This window comes from Ciona robusta, chromosome 14 (genome assembly GCF_009617815.1).
Source record: "Ciona robusta chromosome 14, ASM961781v2".
In the NCBI taxonomy this organism is placed as follows: domain Eukaryota; kingdom Metazoa; phylum Chordata; class Ascidiacea; order Phlebobranchia; family Cionidae; genus Ciona; species Ciona robusta.
In genome coordinates, this window is record NC_143248.1 from 4036278 (window position 1) to 4059045 (window position 22768).

The 22768-nt window shown below is 36.9% G+C and overlaps 2 protein-coding genes across 4 annotated transcripts; one reads left to right on the forward strand and one right to left on the reverse strand.

Moving 5' to 3' along the window:
* The first annotated feature begins 828 nt into the window (after window positions 1-828).
* Window positions 829-3895, forward strand: LOC149725114 (uncharacterized). Its single transcript, XM_089892733.1, has 2 exons — window positions 829-1438; window positions 2864-3895. The coding sequence occupies exons 1-2, from the start codon at window positions 1015-1017 to the stop codon at window positions 2905-2907; spliced, it is 468 nt and encodes a 155-aa protein (XP_089748859.1). The 5' UTR covers window positions 829-1014; the 3' UTR covers window positions 2908-3895.
* An 868-nt stretch (window positions 3896-4763) lies between these two features.
* LOC149725115 (uncharacterized) lies at window positions 4764-21824 on the reverse strand. 3 transcript variants are annotated; one of them, XM_089892697.1, is made up of 21 exons: window positions 21226-21768; window positions 20621-20952; window positions 20095-20214; window positions 19731-19810; window positions 13970-14140; window positions 13776-13838; window positions 13483-13530; window positions 13271-13379; window positions 12975-13045; window positions 12539-12655; window positions 11978-12150; window positions 11306-11403; window positions 10945-11090; window positions 9009-9081; window positions 8384-8577; window positions 7851-8187; window positions 7264-7401; window positions 6813-6971; window positions 6185-6322; window positions 5709-5868; window positions 4764-5316 (listed from the first exon to the last, which is right to left on the reverse strand). In XM_089892697.1, the coding sequence occupies exons 1-20, from the start codon at window positions 21443-21445 to the stop codon at window positions 5719-5721; spliced, it is 2937 nt and encodes a 978-aa protein (XP_089748823.1). In that variant the 5' UTR covers window positions 21446-21768; the 3' UTR covers window positions 4764-5316; window positions 5709-5718. The 3 variants fall into 3 exon arrangements, with proteins under 3 accessions (XP_089748823.1, XP_089748824.1, XP_089748825.1); XM_089892698.1 differs by lacking the exons at window positions 19731-19810; window positions 20095-20214; window positions 20621-20952; window positions 21226-21768 and adding an exon at window positions 15068-15568; XM_089892699.1 differs by lacking the exons at window positions 4764-5316; window positions 5709-5868; window positions 6185-6322; ... (3 more) ...; window positions 8384-8577; window positions 9009-9081 and adding an exon at window positions 9656-10595 and having other exon boundaries at window positions 21226-21824.
* Between the last annotated feature and the right edge of the window lie 944 nt (window positions 21825-22768).

Below are 22768 nucleotides of genomic sequence, written 5' to 3' on the forward strand. Positions count from 1 at the left end.
AGAATTTCTAAATAGGCGCGATTAATCATTCGAGCCGAACGAACCAATGAAAAGGTACAGGATGTGACGTTTTACGCTACGCTAATGAAAACCTCGGCACTAGAAGAGCGCGCTTTCAATCACAGTTGTGTAAATAGGGCCAGACGTCGCTGCTCCAAACCTGTGTTTACTATTTGACCATTGAATATGTAGTGAGTCATGTTTAGTCAAATAAAAAAACTCGGTTCGACTTTATAAGACAGTTTCCGCAGTTGTTTCGATAAATTCGAGATTTGCAAGCTGTTGTAACGATATAGTTGCAGGCTGCAGCAGACACCCAACAACCTCCGTTTTGCATTTCTGGAAAACTACCGGTCATATGGAACGTTACTAATTGTAGTAGTTTGTAGATAAGATGTAACTGACTACGTTTGAGATATTATGTTACATTAGTTACAGTGCAATATAAAATCCTGTTAAGTATAGGATAGTAAACTAGAATTTTTAGTGTCTGTTCGTTACTGCTTTTAATATTAATTTTTTCCTCTTGTTTTAAGTGGATTTGCATCTTAAAGTAGATAATTACAGCAAAGTATAAAACAGTTGAGCTATTATGGAAAATACCAATTGAATTTAATTATTTTAGAGGCATAAATAGGATATAAATATTAAATAGATTTAAATATATTTGAAGTTACCTGTATGCAAAATCTGCATTTATTTGTGTGCAGTGTATATGCAAAAATTTCAATTAAATTCATTTACCTGTATCCTAGTATGCAAAATTATATTTTCTAGCTATGACTAATATTAAACAGCAATATTTTGTATTCAATTATTGTGATTCTGTTGCCTAAAACTTTGTTTATTTATTCAGGTGGCCTGGTTAGGTTGTTAGGTTTATTTTCTTGTGGAACTTACTACTAACAGCAATCAGCCTAAGGTCATAGCTGCTTGCACCTGGTTCCAATACAAAATGTTCGCAACTCGGTTGTGTAAGATATTTTTAAACTAAACAACAAGCAAGAAGAAAAAATGGCGGACAAAAAACCCCCGGTTCGACAGCTCCAAAAACTCCCAGGAGTGCGGTCTGCACGGAGAAATTTATTTGGTCGAGATGATAGAATTGTGGACGATTTAGAAAGGGACGCTGAAGAGTTGAACAGTAAAGAACAAAAACGATTCTCGGACACCTGGAACTTTGATGCAGCCAATACCCAACCATTAGATGGCAGATTTGAATGGGACACTGGCGTTCCGCTGAATCAACGAACTCGACTATTGCATGTTCCCCCGATTGGTAATGCAGATTCACATAACGATAGTGAGCTTGTAGAAGTTAAAAACTCAACAGAATCAAAAAATGAAGAGTTGCCACCTACGGGGAATTCCTCTTCTGTTGGCTCATGTGGATCTTCCGAAAATCAAAGTAAAAGAAGGAAACTATCTTCAGAATCAAGTAAGTTTTGACTTATTTTCTTGGTTTATTGAAAACCCAATCAAAGCATGTGTTTTCTAAAAGATTTCTGATTTTTTCGCAAACCATTTATGTGCAAAATATAGAAAATGTAAAGTTATGTACATGTACCATTTATGTGCAAAACATAAAGAATATTAAGATATAAATGAAGCTTTGTATTTCCAACCACCAATAATACATAAGAGGTTCATGTAAGAATTATGAACTTTATACTGTTGTTTGTATATTACCAGTATTAAAACTTATAAGTAGCTAGTTTATTGATACAACTCTTAATACTTGTCAATGGTACTTATTGATTAAATAATCCTCACTTAGTATTATACGCATGACCTATATACTTATACATAAGACTCTCAAATTCAAGTTGAATTTGATATTGAGATTAATAACCATTAAGTGTAATTTGAAACTGGTTTGTAAATTACTAAACATAAAATTTTACATATTGTGAATATAGACTAATGGTATTTTGTTTATGTTCAATTCTGTGTATTGAAAAAATTTTATCATTATATTAATCATTAAGTCATGTATTTTTCAATGCAGCATTTTGTTTGTACATTTTAATTTTTCTGTACTGCTCACGGCCATGTCTATCTTTGGTAGTGATCTAACTCGCCTAGCAACGTAGTAAACACGTGACGACTGTTGTAACAATGGGCCATTGTGTGACGTTTCGACGCGTAGTATATTTTGAAAGACGCGACTTACTACAACTATAGAATACTGTAGTGTGCCATGTGCTCAAATACCATAGCGTTATACAAACACTAACCACGCTTAACCAAAACCACGTCCCATACGCCAACATAAGCCATTTTAAAACGCATAACAAATTAGACCCGTCCGTATATAATAATGTATGATATATCCCAATCTCTCATGCCCCATATGGGCTAGCGTTTTAAATCAATAAATGCTTCGTTGTAAAAACGGTATAACGATTTTTATGTTTAAAGCCCTGTTTTATGGTTAAATTGCCCTTGAAGTCGCACCACCATTTGAGCGAATACACATAAAATGTTGGTATTGTTGGCCGTCTATAGTCACCATGGTTACCCTTCCACTAGTTCCTGGTTCCTCCGAGCACATATTGTTTGCTGACGCCGACCAAAGTGCGTGCCCGACGCCGCCGGGATTTAAACCACTGTAATTGGTCGACGATGTAAGCCGTGTTCTGGCGTCTGCATTTTTTAAAACCAGGGCCGGTCGTAGCGTGCGAGCTTGTTAATTTAAGCCTGGAAATAGTTAACTACTATCGTGTCCGAGCTTGTCTTAACTAATCCAATGTTTTCTAACCTTTGTTAATAACACATTCATTGACTTAGATGCGCATGCTGCATGCTTTAATTCCGTTAGTTCTAAACCAAAATTAAAATCGATTTTATAATTTTTTTAAAGCTGACGACCATGTACCCGCTACATCGAAGTCGCCCCGACTGTGACGTCATACTGTGCCACGTAACCAAGAGCTTGATACGTCACAAGTTCCACAGTTCGTTGTTGCGCATGCGCAGATACCTACCACATTCGCCAAGGCTTGTTCGCCTTTTGATCAGTCGTTTATAGTTCCCAATAATCAGTGTTCAAGTCTCAGTCGAGTGATTCAAACTGCGAGAATTTTCACAAACACTATAAGCCTCCCTGTGGTTTTTATTTGCACCCATGCTCGCTGTATCAATGTACGAAGGTTTTAACTATCCATCCGCACAGAAACCGATCTAAGAGAGGTCGTATTATTTTGCTTTGAGTTGTTTTATCAAATGATTTGTTGTGGACAAGCGTACGGGTGGAATTATTATCCAGAAATTTATGAGGGTATTTATTTTCAATTGTTTATTTAACTATGGGACAACCTGTTCTATTGCAATGCAGTAATTTTAACTATTTTATCCTATATATTACTTTTTCAGTATTCGGTTTGTTGTTGGTGTTTTGGTAGTTACGTGTTGTTTAGTAGCCGGGTCTTCTGTTCCATAGACCCGGGCAATTTCGTGTGATCAGAATTTCTTCGCTGAGACTCCCCGTTTGAACTATAGTACTATAGCATGATGTGTAATCGCGTTGTTGTAATTCGAACTCCGCCGCGCCTTTTGCCGCACCTAGTTAACATTGCACAGCGGTTGGTTCGGATATATACAGCATATAGAAACGGGAAAACGAACGTCGTTTTAGTTAACCCATCAATCCAATTACTTGATCAATATAATTTGGAATCAAATTCGATTCTAAGATTCTGTGGTTCGCCAGACAAGTTCCCATTTAAGTTCACGCCAATTTCAAATCGCTTCTTCGTAATCCCGTTGTTTTTCTTCATTTCGGGGAAATCACTCCCTTTTCTGCCCCGTTAGTGTTCTCGATCACTGTGGTAGCAGAGATACTATTGTGCGTTGTGTGATTCCTTCAGCTAAATAAAGAAATATATGGATACTATACCACTACATATAACATGTGTAGAAGTTAGCGCGCGGAATTTAGGACAGTGTTTGAGATCGATTCCCGTGTTGTGACCGTGTACTTAACACGTACAACCATGGCCCACTCAATACACACTCATTACATATCCAGTAGGCATAGTACAACATACGCTCGCACGTATACCAAGTGTGTTTCACATATGTCCTAATCACATTCCGTTCAAGCTGAAATTTTAAAATGATTGGCATATTTTTGCCCATAAAAAGCCAACGTTTATATAACTCTATTTTCAAGATATTTTCCTTGATCAACTAGAACAGCAGACTTTTGATTAAATTCGGCACAATTACTTCGAATGCTTCTTTTCGAAGAACACAAAGTTCCTTTTCTACTACAATTACAACAGTAACCGTTACCCAGCTGTCAAAGTTTTATAGAAACAGTGTTTTATAACGCGTGTTTAAGGGTGCCCACTACCAAGTCATAAATTCTTATGTTTTCGATTCTTTACTTAAACTAAAGTGTTCAAATCGGAAACAGGTGTTTGTGCCGTCTCTTCCAAGCAGTTAGTTTTTTTAATTAAACGCTTCTCTCGTAACCATTTAATGTTTATCTTTAGAGTTTAATCGTCCACGATTCGTGTTGAATCAAATGAACACTTGGTTAGCAAAAGCTACAGTTGTATCACCACGATAATGCTTATCTTTGGCATTTGATTCCCCATGATTCGAGCGGGATCCAATGAACATTTGGGTGGCGAAAACTATTTTTTTGTTACGGCAATATAGATGCAGCAAGCCAGCTGCCTAAATTACCGAAATCTCATCGATATTGCTCGTTTTTAACCTCACTTCCTATGTATTGATTGGAGTACAATAGAAACTGGAGGAAGCAACTTTTAATACAAAGCACAATGATGGAACCAGCACACAGTGCACACAAAGGATTGATTGAACATGGGTAGAAATTTATGCGACGGTAGCACCGCTGGAACAGGAAAACACGAGATAAATATCTTGCACAAAAATCAAGTAAAAAGTTGGCTTCGAGCGAACGCTCAGGAAAGTGGAAATAAATAAAGTACAAAAGGAAAAGTCACAGGACGCAGCAGGAAAGTTTGAAGTAGCGAAGTACCGCGAAATAAATAAAACAAAGGAATAGGTACCCAAACCACGATGGTTCAGTAAAACATAGTATGCTACACGCCTTTATCGGTTTAAAACAGCAATTAAATCTGTTGACGAAGTGGATAAAATCTAAAAGTCCGGAAATCATTAAATCAAATTATGTGCGTTGAAGATTTTAAATTTGATGAATTTGCTCTCTACTGACTTCTTACGGTGATTACAGCTGCGGGTAGTCTTGTTATTTTTACATCCACGTTGTCATGACAACAAAGGGACCAGCCCTCGGATTTGAAGCAGCATAAATCAATTCTGAAATTAATAAAATCGATCATATTATACTGCCGTGCCAGTGGTAATTTTGTGACGAATCCTGAGAATGTGACCCTCATCTAAAGCTCTTGAACTTTCGTAACGAAATAACAGTCAAAATCAAGTGCTACGAAAAACGTAAGAAACAAAAATCGAATCCAGCAAAATCAACGAAATTTGTTTTATGAGAATACCATCAAGTCTCCTTTTAAATAAACTGTTCGTTGAAAAATTCTAAACAAAACCAGTCAGCGTTAACTGCTACGAAAAACGTAACAAAGAAAAATCAAATTCAACGAAAAAATTGGTGTTTTATGAGAATATCATCAGTTTTATTTATATAAATTGTTCAATGATAACATCTTTAAAGGGAACTTAGTTAAACTACTTACCACAGTATAACTAGTCCAGTTCATCATCGGTTCCCGGAACTCGAGGGGATTTTCTTGGGGAACCCTGGGGATGGGGAACTCCCCCTGTTGCCTGGGCAACCGGGGTGTCAGCTTCGATGAGTTCTTCTTCTGTGTCGTGTAATTGTTGTAATATGGTGCGCTGTAATGTAAAGAGAAATGTCAGATTTTGGTCCAACCTTGTGGTCTAATAGGCTGTCTAAATCGGAAGCCCAAAAATGCCTTCAAACGACAATTACGGAAAAAGTTACAAGCGTCGTAACTTGTTAGCCGACACGAGCCACGAGGCATATAAAAAATAACACAAGTGTTATACCGATTGCCGTTGCCACACGAAGATAAACAAGTTACATCCATTTATCTTTCATTTAGTCACGCTGTTTTTTTTGTACTATAATCTGGATAAAGACGCCCTAACCACTAAGTTACTATAGCTTGCAATAAGAATATATTCTTACCCATGATTGCCCTGTCTCCTGTACAAGTTGTGTGACGAACCGTGTTGAGAAATTAACAATATTGTCGACAGCTTGCCGTGCGTTGTCGGCGAACACAATATCCACTACCATGCGTGTCATGTTTAACACCATCACCACCTATAAAGATACAAAATATAGTTAAGAGAAATAACATTCTATTCTACATGGGTGAGGTCGTGTAGTGTGACACGACATCGGACCTGGGATTTAAAGCTACAGCAGTAAAGTTACCAATAGTAGTTGTTTAGTTGTATTATAATACTTGTAACACGGCACACTTTTAGACTTTTTCAAGCAGGATTACTTCGGTGACAGTTATAAACTACTTATAAATCCAAAAGGTCTATATTGTTACATGCACTAGTAATTTGAATCTTGTGCTACGAAAAAACGTAACCGACAAAAGTCAAGTCTATTTGTAACGTAAGAGATATATCTTTCGCCTAAATTGGTTGGACTTTTTTGTCTGTTATGTTTTCGTAGCACCAGCTCCTTACTGTATTTATTTACACAAGAATCGTTCAACTCTATGAGCACCAAATCAGGGTCATATTCGCGTAATTTTTTACAACTAATTTGGGTCTTATAAAAATTTCACACAACTTACGGGAAAAACTTCGGATCGACTTGTAGACGGCGTTTCAACCAAAGCTTGCATGCTTCGGCAGAATGTCGTAGCCATCTGCTGAAAGTGTGTGTATGATACACCCATCATATAACGTGTTAAGATGTCACGAAATGCTGGACTCGCTGGTGTTGCTGGCAACTGGAAAGGAATTTTTATAAAAACCAGTTCGAGAATAAAATTTGTGCAATATTTTTGCTATCTCGTTATGTCATATTTTGTTCAAAAACAATATTAAAATCACGATATGGTGCCGCACAATCTCTCCCAATACAGTAATTAGATTAATTAGAACAGTAAAAAAGGGAATTTGTCTCAAAAATTCCCATCATTTTTGTTTGCTTTTCGAATACAGTAATCAAGATCAGACATTTAAAACAGTGAAGCAAATTTATGTCTTGCAATATTTTCCGTTTTTCCAAACTATACTCACGTCAATTGAGTCGGTAAAATATTCGCCTTTCTCAATCAAAGCTTGCACAAGTTGGTTGACCAGTTTATCTTCGTCAATATCTCGTTCGCCTTCACTCAGCCTTCTACTCGTCCCAGCGCTTGCTTGATTCTCATATTGCTGTATAAAGAACACGGAAGGTTGAATGTGGAACAGGAGACTTTTCGACTAAGCAGGAACATTCTATTCTATGTGGGTGAGGTTCCGCGGCCATGGCACGACATGGGCCTTAGGATTGGCCTATTACACCACGAAAAAAGCAGGAACATGCTCTCCTACGCCTTTCTCCTTGATGACGTGTGGAACAGGAGACTTTTCGACTAAGCAGGAACGTTCTATTCTATGTGGGTGAGGTCCCGCGGCCATGGCACGACATGGGCCTTAGGATTGGCCTATTACACCACGAAAAAAGCAGGAACATGCTCTCCTACGCCTTTCTCCTTGATGACGTAACCAGCGCTCGGTTTTTATGACTCCAGTACATCCATAACAATCTCTCTCGTACGTTTTATTTAGATGTCAATACCCTTATTTATTACCCTATTTGACAGCCATTGTATATTACGTACCTGGAAATATGACGGATCGTCTACGTCACTCCCATGACGTGTAGGAGATTCGCTGTATCGTCGTGGGAGCTTAAGAACATCACCAGCAGGTACTTTCCCGGCAGTAGATGCCGATTCTACAGTGAAAGCTGGGTGAAAGTCTTCATCGGGTTTCGTGCGGTCACCGTTGTCCGTTACGCCACTAGGGACTTTCCCGTCGACTACGTCATTTGTGGCTCGAGTGAGTGAAAAAGCTGGAGTGTCAGATGCTCGGTGTAGAGACACTTTATGCTTGTTGTATGGGGAATCAAACGATCCGGTTTGAGTGTGGTGTGTATGGCGACGTACAGGAGTTTGCCTGAGTATAAGAACCATCGATTAATATAATGCGACAAGTGGTTTTGTAGTAGATTGGAACCTACTATAAATAATCCACTTCTAATCGATTTAGTGCTGCGTAGAAAACCCCTGAACGTACAATTACATTGTCTCAAACCAGTACCTATATGCCTAAACGTATCAATAATGGATAAGAATAACAAGGGCAAAGTCACCTCGGCATTTTTGCTGCAAGTTTTTGCGACAAAGGGACGTTGGTGCGTGAGGTTCGGCTCCTTTCAGCAGACATGTTCATGTAAGCGGTCAAAGCTCTTTGCGAATCGTCTTTATATTTACGGAAGGATTTCTTCACGGAGTAACTTTGTGTGGACGAGCCAGAGCTCTGACGCGTTACTGGGTCGGATTTCGCCTGCAAATAAAGAGAAGCTGCATCATATGAAATTCTGAAATATGCGTAACTTTGCCAAATAATAGCGGACATTTACAGGTATATTTAATTTAGAAAGTATTGAATAAAAAAGTCGATTCAAAAAAGGTTTAAATATAGTTCTATTTTCGAAGATAAGTCCAAAGTGACAAAAAAAATATCGGCACTACTAAAAACTAGTTCGATTTTACGTGGGTGAGGTCCTATACACGGTGATTTTACGTGGGTGAGGTCCTATACACGGTGATTTTACGTGGGTGAGGTCCTATACACGGTGTTGCATGCCATAGGACCAAAGATTTAGACCAGAGTTGGCCTATTACTCTGGCCAGATATTAAATGCTATTTTGTGAGAAAACTACTAACATTATTGCATTGAAGTTGTACTTAATTCCAACATATGTTACACCTACCTTCATTATCCTGTAGTCTTGTGAAGAAAACGAAGACTCCGGTGTCACCAATCTACTGCCCGGTGTTGATGAACTAAAATAAACATATATAGTTAGTCAAGTTACCTGGATTTGAACCCAGAATATACAAGTTGCAAAATATCAAAAGCAATACAACTTAATATTTATGGCGATATATGAATTGAAACGAATATTACCAGACACAATACAACGGCAGAGTGAAAATGTTAATTAAACGACAACATTAACAAGTTACAATACAAAACAACATATATCAGTCAAGTCAATTACCACAGACGAAAAGCGCTTTTCCATTTCGTGCACAGTTTGCGTAGACCCATTGTTGTTTATTCAATGAACGTACTACTATACTGAATGTGGGGCGTAAACCAACAAATGACGCGCACCGTTCGCTTTCTCTCTTATATAGCCAACCGATTGGTCATTGCAATCAACGCTGATGTCCACTGCGCGTAAACAACGCTCGCCGTCAACACCCAGCAGTGTTTCCGAATTTTTTTACAGAAATTAGCAGTGATTCCAGATTTTTTACAGAAATTAGCAGTGTTTTTGGATTTTTTTTACAGAAATTAAATATACGCGTTAACAAACCGTATATTTTACCCATATGCGATTATTTCTGAACGTTATTTTTTGTTTACCACTTAAAAAACGAATTTTATATCTTTTGCATTGAATTAGCGAGTGCACTGGACATGCGGGAATTTTGTGAACATCACTGCTATTTTTTGTTGCGCAACACTGCTCTACCTACTGCAATGGACAGGGTCCAAGCATCAGGTGCACGAGACTAAGGAATCGATTGAGCTTGCACAGGAGCGTAAGCATGTTGACGACTAAGCATAATTACCTGGCCAGTGTTGCCAGATGCGCAGTGCTGCACAAATCTTTTTTTCCAAAACAAAAAAAAATTAACACTTTGCTCAAAATTAATAAAAATAGCTTTTTTAATATTGCATTTTGAATATTTAAATCCGTGTAATTAACTTATTAGTTATTACCCTATAGTACTAGGTCTTAAATATTCATTGGCAGCTTATAGAGAGCAATTTTCTGTTGTCAACAACCGTATTAACAACTCATATATTGAACTACCTGGTAAGGAGAAGGTATATGGTTACTACCATTGTGTAGAGTAGCGGAAAAGATCGCTGTTTATTTTTTTACGAGATTATTAGACAGAAGGGTATTAGTGACGAATTATAGGAACATAGAACACAGTGTAGGTAACTGCGTACACAAAGAATTAGGGTGGGGAAGATGGGACAACTTTTCATTCTATTTTTTCGTCCCATTTGGTAACAAACAAAGAAAATTTTAAGATTTATAAAATCGTATCTTCACGACTTCCCATCGATCGTTTTTGATTGTGTAAAACACGATCAGGATATTTAGATATTATGTGCCAAAGGTGTCCCATCTTCCCCCACAGTACTACTATGTATATATCATGTCTTTTAACACAGCGTATGGGTAGTTACTATACGTGCAAGCTTTTACGACAGAAATTAACCAAAACAAACAACAAATGAGATTTACCGTAAGCCACAAATTTTAGCGAGATAGCTAAAAGAAGATTAATTTAGGTAGTTTGTGTTTTCAGTTAAATATAAATGTTTTTGAGTGTAAGGAATAAAAAGGTAGTCAAATTCGAGTTCATTTTTTTGTTAGGATTTATCAAGGCGATGGATTACTATGAATAATTAATGATTTATATCTGTACTGCAACATATGGGTAGCGACTAATTGAACAATAATTTGAAGAAATTTATGGCGACATTGTATAAAATATTACGCTATACGTGTACTATATGTATTCATTTTTCCAATTAAAAAAAAACGAAAAAATATTCTGCGTTTTTATCACATCGGTTCGTGAAGTTTCTCGCATTAAGTTACGATAACTTGCACTTACCGGCTCTGTACGTGTCGATTATATTTCTCCGCTATTCTTTGTAAAGTTTCAGCTATTTCATCGTATATTTCCTGTCGCTCCGGCACGCTTAGCCTGTCTAAGTCTCCCGAAGAAAAAGATAACGAGCCCCGATGGTGGTACGGTACCTGCAAAATATATTTAGTAATTAAAGGCGTCACGTTTTTTTTTTCATTTTTAACAAAATGTATAGGTGACATTGTCAAAATACAGTTACACTCATAGTCGTTAAACATAAGTAACCCCATTGATTAATGTGGTGAATGCAATATACTGTAAAGCTGTTTTGGAAGCAAAAATATATTTCGTGTGACGTAATTACAACATGACGTCATATACTTACGTCACCGTCCAATGACATCGCTGGACTTTCACCATCAACTACGTCATCGTTTTTAGATTGTGACGTCACCGTTCTCGTCGGTTCTTCTAGTCGCGCTTCTAAAATAAAGATTTTATTAGAAAAAAATGCCATTTTTCGCCAAAAAATCCTAAATAATGCCAAGTTTTTTTTAAAAAATCGGTGCTGTTTTTTATTTTGAAATTTGAACTTTATAAAGTTCAGTTGGTGGGAACTTCCTCTGCGTAGGTGGGTCGCTTGGGACAGTACACATATCACTGAAACACGACCCACAACGCGCATCCGCATTAGTCAACATGTGTAATATATTTACACCATCTACAAAACTAGTACAAAACAAAATGGCGAACAAAAGTTTTTATTTTTAGCCACAAAACCAGGTGTTCTATGGGGGTGACAGAATGTTTACCCCAAAACACATGTACCCCATTACCCCGACCACCCTGTTTGGCGTTTACCCAGAAAAACTTAATTAATTTTTAACCAAAACAAGCGCTTGACTTAGTACACAGTCGCAAGCAAATAAAACGTTAGTTTTATTAAACCACAGCGTCTGTAATAATAGCCGTTCATTTAACCTCTGCACCCAGCAGGTACCGCTTATTTTAATCTACGCGACAACAAACACCGATGCAGTGAAACTAAAACCCTCACCTTTAGCCTCGTCTTCAACAGCAGCAGGAATAGACGGCAGCGACCTCGACGAATTAGACGATTCGGAGTCATGTCTTCTTCGCATAAATTTGAATAACTTCCTTAATTTTCCACCTTTTTGTTTCTTGTGTAAATCCAGATGCTGCGGCCTTGCCGGTGACGAACGCTTATCGCTGAGGAAATTATAATTAATAAAAAAACTAAAACATAGACATGAAGAACGAGACGGTTTATTAAATTATTACAGTCGTGGGGTTAAATCTACACAGCTGCTTATTAACTAAAGGTCAAATTATACGATATAATGAACGTTCATATATTATACGATAAATGAACGACGAAAACGTGTAGACGTTGTTTTATAATGTCATAGCCTCGTAAAGATTAGTAAAACAGACTATTCGATAAAAACTCGCTTTGAAATTTGATATTTTGGTAAAACCAATTCACAAATAAATTAATCTACTCTGACTTGAGACAGCTGTTTTGTATTAATATATAAGTGGTTTGGGAAACATTGAATAAGTACTGCTTGCGATTAATCCTTTGACGTAAACTTACTCTGACTTTGGCGATAGATCGGTAGAGTGTCGTCTTCCCATTGACTCATTCCTTTCGAAATTCACACCGAGTCGCGCGGTGGATGGCAAGCTGCCCGACTTGGTCTTGGATAGGTCACTGGTAGGTGTGAAAAAAATCCTTTGTTATGCGATAGAGGCTTACTATCATTATCAAGTGCTTTGAGAAGTTTTTCCGCAACCACCAGCCCCAAAAGTGGTTCTTTAACAAAACAAGACAGATAGGCAAAGTACTTTAGCCTTTTCCTGTTGTGAACAGTAACATTGCGGCTCGAAAATAACAATTTATGGTTCAAGTTGCAAAATTAACAAAGAAGTTATACACTTAACGATTTTGGGTGTTATGTAAACGCCAAACCCAGTTTAAAGGCTTGGTTGCGGTACAAGTCGAAATATTAAGTTACAAATGCAAAACTCACTTCGTTTCAAGCGTGGAATATGCGGCAAAGCTCGAAGACGAGGTTGAAGTCGGCATTGTTTGACGTTTGACCTGAAACGTTATGAAAATGTGAACATTTTAAAAAAAGTCAAAAAAAACTTTAAAAAAAATGTTATTTACTTTATATATTTTAATCAACTTTTTTACTTTATATTTTTCAAGAAAAGCTACAAAAACATTTTCAAGAAAAGCTACAAAAAAAGCTTGAAAAAAATATTTAAGTATATATTTTAATTAAATGCAAAAAAGCTACAGTCGTGCTTATAATACACCTACCTTTGGGGAAGACCGGTTAAGACTTCTTAACACGTTTGGGGTGCTACTGCCTTTCATTTTACTTGGCGAAGGCGTCCTTTCACGTGACGGCTGCTTAGACGACGACGAACTGTGTATAATAAACAGTTGTTAAAGTACCGTCTTATATTTGTTACACTAGCGTGGTAAATCGGTAGTAAAACTGTCAGTTTAAGGCACGTAAGGAGACTAACCTGAAGTCGAATCCTTGGTTACTTCCAGATGATGATTTGTCTGCGGATCTGTAAATACATTTAACTGTTACGTCATAGGAATAATTGTTTTGGACAAAAAAGGTTCGTTTTACAATCACTTTTATTGAAGTTTATTGTAAGTTAAATAAAAATATTATTTTCAAAATATTAAATTGTGATGATTTTACACTAAGTCCGAAAATGCATTCTAAATATTTTGTGTAGTAGGAAAAGCGTCGAAGAAATCATTATATAATACATAACATGACGTATATACGTTATGTAAGTCTTACTTTTTGTTTTCTTCTACGGACGTCTGACGTTGTTTGAACGAGTTTTTATAACGTAGTTTCTTTCTGTGAGTGGAAAATAACATTAAATTTTTTTTATAACTGTATTACGGAATTCTCTAAGATTGCGCAAAGTTGCATTGAAACGATGTATAGAAGGTTAAGAGTTCAAATCCGGGCTAAGTGAGACAACTTACTTATTTGAAGGTCCTCCCATTATTCTCTTCATTCGATCCCGGAAGCTAATCTTCTTCTCCACCACTTTCCTCTCCTCATTTCCTCCTGTTTCTCTCTTTAAACCATCCTGCTCCTCTTTGGAGAACTCGTGATAATGCAATTCACCGAGAGATGACTTGCGTGACTTTACACTGAAAAAAAGGTAATAAATTTAAATATTTACCCACAACCTAATTACATGAATGTAAATATAAAAAGTGTCTCAAATACACTGCTCCAATAAACCAATTCGCCTCGTAAAATATGAAGTATACACAAAGACGCGATAAAAGATTTGCGACGCCATGAACCTGTGACGTCACGCGTACAATGATGAAAAATACGTCACAACTAAATAAACAAAACCTACGACTTAATATCTATATACGCGCTATTAAAATCCATAATAGTAGTAATATTACACTTTAATAGTAATTTTAAAACAGCAAAAAGTCAAACAAATAGTGTAAATAAATGTGATGCACTGATGCATTTTGTAAAAGTTAAATAAAATAAGTTACGACATTCGTAACTGCTTCAATAAGGCAATAAATGTTTTTAAAGTGGAAATTCGATTATCCATACGCGTGGAACTATTCCATTGAGGAAAACATCGTTAAATTAAAGTCTTTCAACACGCGGTCCTGGATTCCTATTCTAACTACGGAAATTGCAACTTCGCACTTTGAGCAGAGAAGGACTGGCCTTCAATGTAAATATATTAAACCTAGTTACGTCATGTTTGCTTTCAATTCGTTCAATATAGCAATTGAAAACACATGAGTACAACGAGTGTGCTGGTATCAAATTAATGATGTAATCTTTAAACGGTTTAAAAATAATTCGACCGATACATTATATATAGTAGGGAAGATGGGACAACTTTTCATTCGATTTTCGCGTCCAATTGGTAGTAAACAAAAAACATTTAAAAATTGTAAAACCGTATGCGACTGCCGTACACCGTTTTAAAAACGAGCAGGGTATTTGGATATTAATGTACTTAGGCTGTCCCGTCTTCCTCCACCCTACTATACATAGCGTTGTAAAATAAAAAAAAATTAACGCAGCGAACTAACCTTTGCATTTCTATCCACCTCGTTTTCGCTCGTGTTAAAAAGTTTACACATTTCTACTAAAAATGCTGCATGTAGGAAGCTAGTTTAATATTAAACCTCGAACCTAAAGGTGTTGCAATGAAACTCTTGCAAACTACATGCTGCAATTACAGCATGCAACTCAAAACAGTGTTTCCAATTTTTTTTTCGCGACTACTAACTTTCTCAAAAATAATAAAAAATAAATTTATAAAAAAAACACTAATAAGTTTTAAAACTTTTCTAAAAACCCATTGCGCAACACTGGTATATCGCGAGTCCGCGTGGTCAACACAGATAAATACTACACTACACAAAACTAAGAATAACAACGTAGTATAAGCTTGTTGCCTGTCATCACAACATAGTATCGTAAATCTCGGAACCTGCAAGGCTGCAGTTCAGCTCAATTAGCATCGCGTGGCGCGCTAACCCGACCGCGCAACAGTTGCTACAGCAAATAAAGAAATACAACCTACGGGAAGAAACTGCCCGTCACCGGAGACGGCTCTCTCGCGGGCTGTCCGAAGAAAAACAACGGCTCGAGACAAATCAAAATCACAGACGATTTAAACAGTTCCGCGCCACGCGACTGGAACAGCGGTCATATTACATGTTTCGCGGCTAGTAACTAGTAATTCTGCCTACACATGGTATATAACAATACTTATGTCTTAACAATGAACCGCAATAGGATTCTGATTTGTTATCCTCGAAGACAGAATCCTTTTTGTCGATTGTTGGGATAACAAAACACATCCGCCGCGCGTAATTCAAATCCGGGCACGATCAAATCAACTTAAAGACTGGTAATCAGACACTCTTCATTGGAATCGAGTGGGTGATAATGTTTAGTCAGCTTTAACACTTCATATAATTAATCAATAAAAATCAATAAGCCATTGATATAGGTGAACAAATACACCGTGGGGAGCCAATACAAGATGTTACGGATTGACTGGTTTATATATTGTAAACACACGAAATGTAGCAACCGTCGCGACATTAATTGCTCGCATGATTCTGTATAAGCGAGCAGGACGTAAAAGCGTGACGTCAAAAAATTGGAAAATCAAAATCAGCCGCCACGTCACGCATAAGAGGCGATTGTGATCAAACAATGGCACTTGTTTGGTAAGAGCTACTCGAATCGTCATTTAAATCCATTGTCGAAAGCAAAACAGCAGCTTTTTTCGACTAATTACGGTCACAGATATAGTGAGACATACACGGTCGCCAAAACAACGCCTGTCTCACGTAATACACAGTTTTGCAAACAAAATCATTAGCAGAAATTACAAATATATAAATAAAAACAGACGTTCTATCGCAATTTATTTGCGCAATGTATTTAATTCTTGATTTCCAAGTAATAAACGCCACATGCGCTATTGTTTGCGCTGTATGTGTGGTGATAAAAAAGGGAGTACGACATGTTTGGTTCTCGGAACCACGTGGTCTTAAACAGCGCGCGCCAAACGACTCGCGACAACCAATGACAAGTCTTGACATGCCCGCCAAAACATACGACCGAGTGTGACGTCATAAACGATCATCAGCTGTTGCGCCACAAAGAAAAGAGAACGCGAGAGCGATAAGCCTTTGTTCGTTACAAACGTATTACTATGACGTAATTATACATCCGGATATACGGATAATTAGCACACACCAAGTGCAGACAAAAATTAGACACCCCGAAAATGAAAATTCCCCTAGAAGTTATGTAACGTTGTAACACATTGCCGACGTGTGTTTTCATTGCGAACTGTATCTAATTTAAGAAAAGGCGCATTTGGTTTCCAGCTGGCAAAACAACAATGCGAAAATCAAAAGAAACAAAATTAAACTCACTTTTTTGTTACGGTGTTATGAATACATATTACGAATGTATAGGGGCAATAAGGAAACCTAAAGACACCACACCCCTAATTATGGACGGCGTTCGACCGTTGCATTGCGACTCTGAGCGAAATAAACCGTCCAGAACAACGACGCGCGTGTTATTGTGTCTATATATAATCGAAAACAATTGACAGACAATTGAAATCAAGCAAATGTTAGTGGGCGAGGCGTTGGGTTTCAATCGAGTTGTTAAATCGTTAATTCCCTCGCTTCAACGGCTGTGTGTGTCGCAAGAACGGCAGGTGTCGTTTTCCAACATTGTCTTAACAATGAGTTGAATAAAAGGCTGCTGCCTACGCACGCGATCACGATAATTACAAGTAAAACCGTCAGCTAAATACACAAGGCGTTTGGTGGATCCGGCTGCCTTGGCGACGCTGAAACTCAAAACCACAAAGGGTGATTTTGACTATGAGTCATGCTTTGTCCTTGCTTTGCTACCCCTCTGCAAAACTGGAAAGCGGCTATAAAATACCCGATTTAGATCTTTCTAATTTTAGAAAAAGTGTTGTAACTGAGGTCTCGTGCGATTTAATGAGACCCTGTCGTGCAAAGCCTTAGTCACGTGATGTCGAGCGAATAACCCACCGACAATGTCGACGACGCCTAAAACTCCCTTTCGCCGTAGCCCCGATTGTGACGTCACAGAAAGTATGAGTCAACGTTCTGGAGCACGCGAGTTGTCGCGCGCTATCAAGCCATGGCAAGATAAACAAACAAAGAAAGCTGGGGAACGAGTTATTGTCTATTCCGTCACAATGGCTGCCACTTAAACCTGCCGCTATTGGTTGGCGCCTTTTCGACCAAAACGAGAGACTTTGGCGACAAGAAAACATGGAACTCGGGATGTATAGGCACGTGATAAAGTGCAGGAAACCGAACATACTGTGAGTCATGCAGCATTGGATTGCTGCAAACTTTTGATGACATATTGACCTGTCTGCGTAACCGCGAAAGCCCCTTTTTCAAAACGCGCCACTTGACTTACCCGTGCTATATAATAAAGAGAAGGCAAAGGTCGCTGGAGGACTTTCGTGTTTGTTTTTGATGACACTCCGCAGTTACCAGATGTGCGAGAAGTGTTATCCGAGTTATAACACAAAGCAGCATCTTGGAGCTTAACTTCGTAATATATCAGTGTAAAAGTGAAGCGGCCACTTGAAAACGTTGATTTGACAGTGATTTACACAGCGCGGTTCGACAACGCCGGTGATAAGACTTCGCGTTCCAATTTCATTACCAGACGCACTAGGAATGACTTGAAGGGCAATCGACACCAATGACTACATAAACTACTTGATATGTGTGGGCGTGTATGTTTATGATTCGTCACCACACAACTTGAAGAGAAGACAATAGCTGGACATATTTACAAACAGTATGGACTATGACCTAACGAGAAGCATCGTTTATATTTAGAACGATAAATCAAACAGACGTTCTAATAAAATCAAACTAACAGGTATTGAAATCAATTTAAAATACCCATGATTACAACACATTATCTATTTGAATTAAATATATTTCATTGCGAAATATAACATTTAAAAATCTATTTGACCACTATTTTACCCGTTATTCTAAAAACAAATATTGGAACGGTAGCGCATTGCGACACGATTACGTCAAAGTTGCGCATATACATCACGCAAGAAAAGAGTTATTGGGCTATATAACCACTGTGGTAATACATAGTAACAGTTAGTTCAGCGAATACCACACAGCGAGCCTTACGACTGTATAGTAACCACTGACGTAAATAAACAGAAATTTGAAACGAACTGACATCGTCCGGTTTCCTTAGATGTAATGTTGCGCCAGAGCCATATGTGATTCAGGGTTCAACTAGTGTGTTATATAACGTGACAATGATCTTTCTTATGTTTATTTTAATTTATTACCCCAACATATAGTAGGGCGGGGGAAGATGGGACACCTTTACCGCGTAATATCCAAATATTTTGATCATGTTTTAAACATTTAACAACGGTCTATGGGAGTCGTTAGAATACGGTTTTATAATTCTTTTAATGTTTTTTGTTTATACCAAATAAATGGGACGAAAAAATAAGATGAAAAGGTGTCCCATCTCCCCCACCCTACTATATATAAATCTAATAACCATCAATGTTGTTTGCCTATAACTAATAAAGATTTGGTAGGCATATTGAATTTAAAAAAAAGTAAATGGCATGTAGTTTTTTAATGATGTAATAAAACAAATGTTTTTATCAAACCGATACGTAACAACAATGTAACTCAAAGTACATGTTGACTTATATAACAACATCTCTACACTACTTGTGCCAATATATAGATGACTGATCGAAAGTGCCCAAAGATGGGATACTCAAAAGCCAACTTATACAGAGACTAAGATTAATAATTTACAGAACTTTTGTTCAGTTAAAAACATTGTCTGACTCAAAGTAAATATTCTGATACAATGAATTAAAAAATTTCAAATAAATCTAATAAATTCATTGTGCTAACAGAATACACACGTTTGACATCACCATGCCAAAATAATGTCAAAATAAAACAACAAAATCAACCTTTGGGAGTTTTTGTCTGGTTGTATTTTAAACTTTTAAACAGTAATACATATAAATAAATAAAAAATAAAAAAACATAAAACAACAAAATCAACCTATAGAAGTTTTTTGTCTGGTTGTATTTTAAACTTTTTAACAGTAATACATATATGTAAATAAAAACCTAAATTATAAATAAATAGTAATACCTTAAAGTCTTTCTGATAGGATCTGGTGTTTTGGATGTAAAATGCACTTGTTGTTGTTGTTGTTGTTGGTATGAAGAATTCTGCAGAGGTTGTACATTAGTTTTTGTAGAAACAGTTATTTATAACTGAACAGGTTAAGAGATTGATTTTATTTTTATGGTTCGTATTTTGCTATAATAAAACTTAACCAAATAACTCTACTGTAGTAAACTAAAAATTCTACTCAAATCAATTTGTAAAGCTGGACCATAACATGAATAAAATGGGTCTCAATTCTCAATCATTATTCAAGCAACACCTATGTCATGCCACAACATGGTTACATTGTTGTCTATTTGCTTATAAGTGGAAATGTAGAATTAACCTGTCTCTCTCTTCGCTTTTGATTTTCAATCATGCTAATAACCGACTTTCTCGTGGCTTTTGTGAAACTTTTTCTTCTCGTTATTGTGTTCCCTTCACCACTTGTGCTTGGCAGTGAGTCCTACAGAATAGAAAATTATCAAATTTCCAGAAAACACTATCTTTATAACATGATTGCTTCAACTTAGTGGTCTCTTATGGGTAAGAGTTGTCTAAATTGTCAGCCATGCATTACATTAGTAATACCCAAAAATAATTACCCACAAAGTTACATATATGTGGTAACTCATAAGCGTGTACGAGGTGTTTAAAACAGAATACATGTGTTATAATGACTTTTACTACATTCATACATTTTATGAATATAATTCATGAATATAAACCCTTTAAAATTTAACACAAAATATACATTCATGAAAGTGGGATCAATTTACCATTTAACAAAAACAGAATCGCCTATTTATAGTAAAAAACATGTCTACATATACTCAAGTAAAATTTATATATAAACAAAGAATAAGACTCACAGATGAAGGTACATTTTCCAAGGAATGCTCGGAGTCAATCAATTTCTTCATGATGCCATCTTCAATGGGCATGTCAATGTCATCATTTATATCAGTAACAGATCGTGAAACTTCATAAAGTGGATCAACGATTCTTCTTCCATGACTTGATAGTTCATTCATTGAAGACCGAGATGGTAGTGTAGTTTTAGGAGTGACATTTTTAGCAGGCACACTCGAACGGTGTCTTTTATCCTCCTGGTTCGAAGTTCTTACCAAACTACCTTGTTCCGGCCGGCTTTGCTGTCGTTGATAAAAGGGAAGGCGGCCATCTTTCTTAAGTTTGTGATAACCTAGAATAATTTAAGACTGTCACATGAACAGAGTAATGGGCCATTTCTGGACTAAGTCTCAGGTCTCATGGCATATAACGCGGCAGGACCAACGCAAATAGGGTGTCACAATGTACAAATCACAAAATGAGCAAGGCAAAAACAAGTATATACTGGTAATATACTTCAATTTTACACTTTATTACAGACAAATGATACTTAAATAAGGGTTGACATAAAACTGTGTTCCGAACATAAGCAAGCAAATACAGCAATAACTTTATGAACCTTTACCTTCAGGTTTCATTATAGTGAGGGAGCTTTTTGCATTTTGGCTCAAACTTCTTTTGAGATAGGCATCAACAACCTGTCTTGATTCTTGCCACACAATGGCTTCTTCATCTGTAGTCATTTCATCAGTTTCCACAAGACTTGGTGAATTTTCACTCGAGTTATGGTTGTTGTTAAAGTTGTCACTAAATTCTTGCTTCTTATCATTACGGTTGAAGCTCATACTATAAGAGTCTTTTTGAACTTATATTAAGATTTACAGTACATAAAAATTTCCTAAAAATAACAGTAACCTGTTTAAACAAAACTGTGCCAAAATTACCATAACCGTAAATATAAAAGCTAATGATAACTATTTTTTAATTCTCCTGTCATGTTGTCACCTTTACATACTACTTAGTTTGGGCTATCTTTTTAGATAACATACTTGTAGTTGTATTAACTATGTCTAACTCTGACAGCAACAGTAAAGTGTTCAGACACCGGACTAGACATTATACAAGTGTAGCTTTACTTTCCCGCGCACTATGCTTATAAACGATCAATAACCGAAGCGGTTACATAGCAACACCCAGCGCTAAAACTAGGGGACTCTAGAAGTTGTACATATGTGTATAATAAGACTTCCCCATCTAAATATAACGTTGGTGAAAATTACTCATCGAACTCTACGAATGGTGCAAAGTTTTTTTGTTCACATTCACATTAACTCGTATATTCACGAATGAAAGAACAGAACAAAACATGATACACCACCTTTTTGAAACTTGATACCGTTGCTTACCTCAAATGTGATTCATATCAATATGATAGCTCCCATTCGCCGTGTCAACTCACAGGAACAAAAAGATACCAAATATTGTATTACATGCAGTCATCATATCTGTAGGCGCGTGAGTTTGAATGAGATTTTAAAACTTCCCTGATTTTAAAAGGTCGAACATGGAAAAGTCCTGGAGAAATGCTGCTATAGTAGGACTGGATTCAACTTCCTTTCCAGTTCAAACAGTAAAAATAACTTCTGATGTCATGTTACGTAAGTTCCACTGTCTTGACTTGCAGCATTCACTCTGCATTGTTACACCACATATAAGCCCAGCAAGTCCGGACCCGCCCCAAAATGGAAGTGACCTTAGCCCTAGAACCAGTTCTTCTTACTACAAACTCCAAACAAGACTGTCGTATTATATGCAGTGAATAATGTGACGGTAAAGGGTGGCATGTGCCTTGAAATACAGTGATATAACTTTGACAGATACTTAAAAATGTATACGTTTGCATTGCAATTATTATATATACGTGCTGTTGTACTCAAAGAATACCGCACTCCATGTGTGGTCGTATTTAATTCAAACAGACTTCCTTATGGTGGTACACGACTTTGTTGAACTGGGAAGCTATACTTGCAATAAGTTTACAGCTCCTATATAGCTGGCACGTAAACAGAGCACATACAAAAGTTATGACATTTTTTTCCCTTTTATAGGTTTTAAAGCAGTATAGTGTTGATATGAATGAATATTTTTTTTAAAAAACGACTGTACGG

Excerpts from the sequence above, each read along its gene's own strand:
- LOC149725115 (XM_089892697.1), bottom strand. The coding sequence starts at position 21,445 with ATGAGCTTCAACCGTAATGATAAGAAGCAAGAATTTAGTGACAACTTT. Across the intron at positions 12,151-12,538 it reads GATCTATCGCCAAAGTCAGA|CGATAAGCGTTCGTCACCGG; the intron begins GTAAGTTTACGT and ends TAATTTCCTCAG. Across the intron at positions 6,323-6,812 it reads GTCGATCCGAAGTTTTTCCC|GTGGTGATGGTGTTAAACAT; the intron begins GTAAGTTGTGTG and ends GTATCTTTATAG.
- LOC149725114 (XM_089892733.1), top strand. The coding sequence starts at position 1,015 with ATGGCGGACAAAAAACCCCCGGTTCGACAGCTCCAAAAACTCCCAGGA. Across the intron at positions 1,439-2,863 it reads GAAACTATCTTCAGAATCAA|CTGACGACCATGTACCCGCT; the intron begins GTAAGTTTTGAC and ends ATTTTTTTAAAG.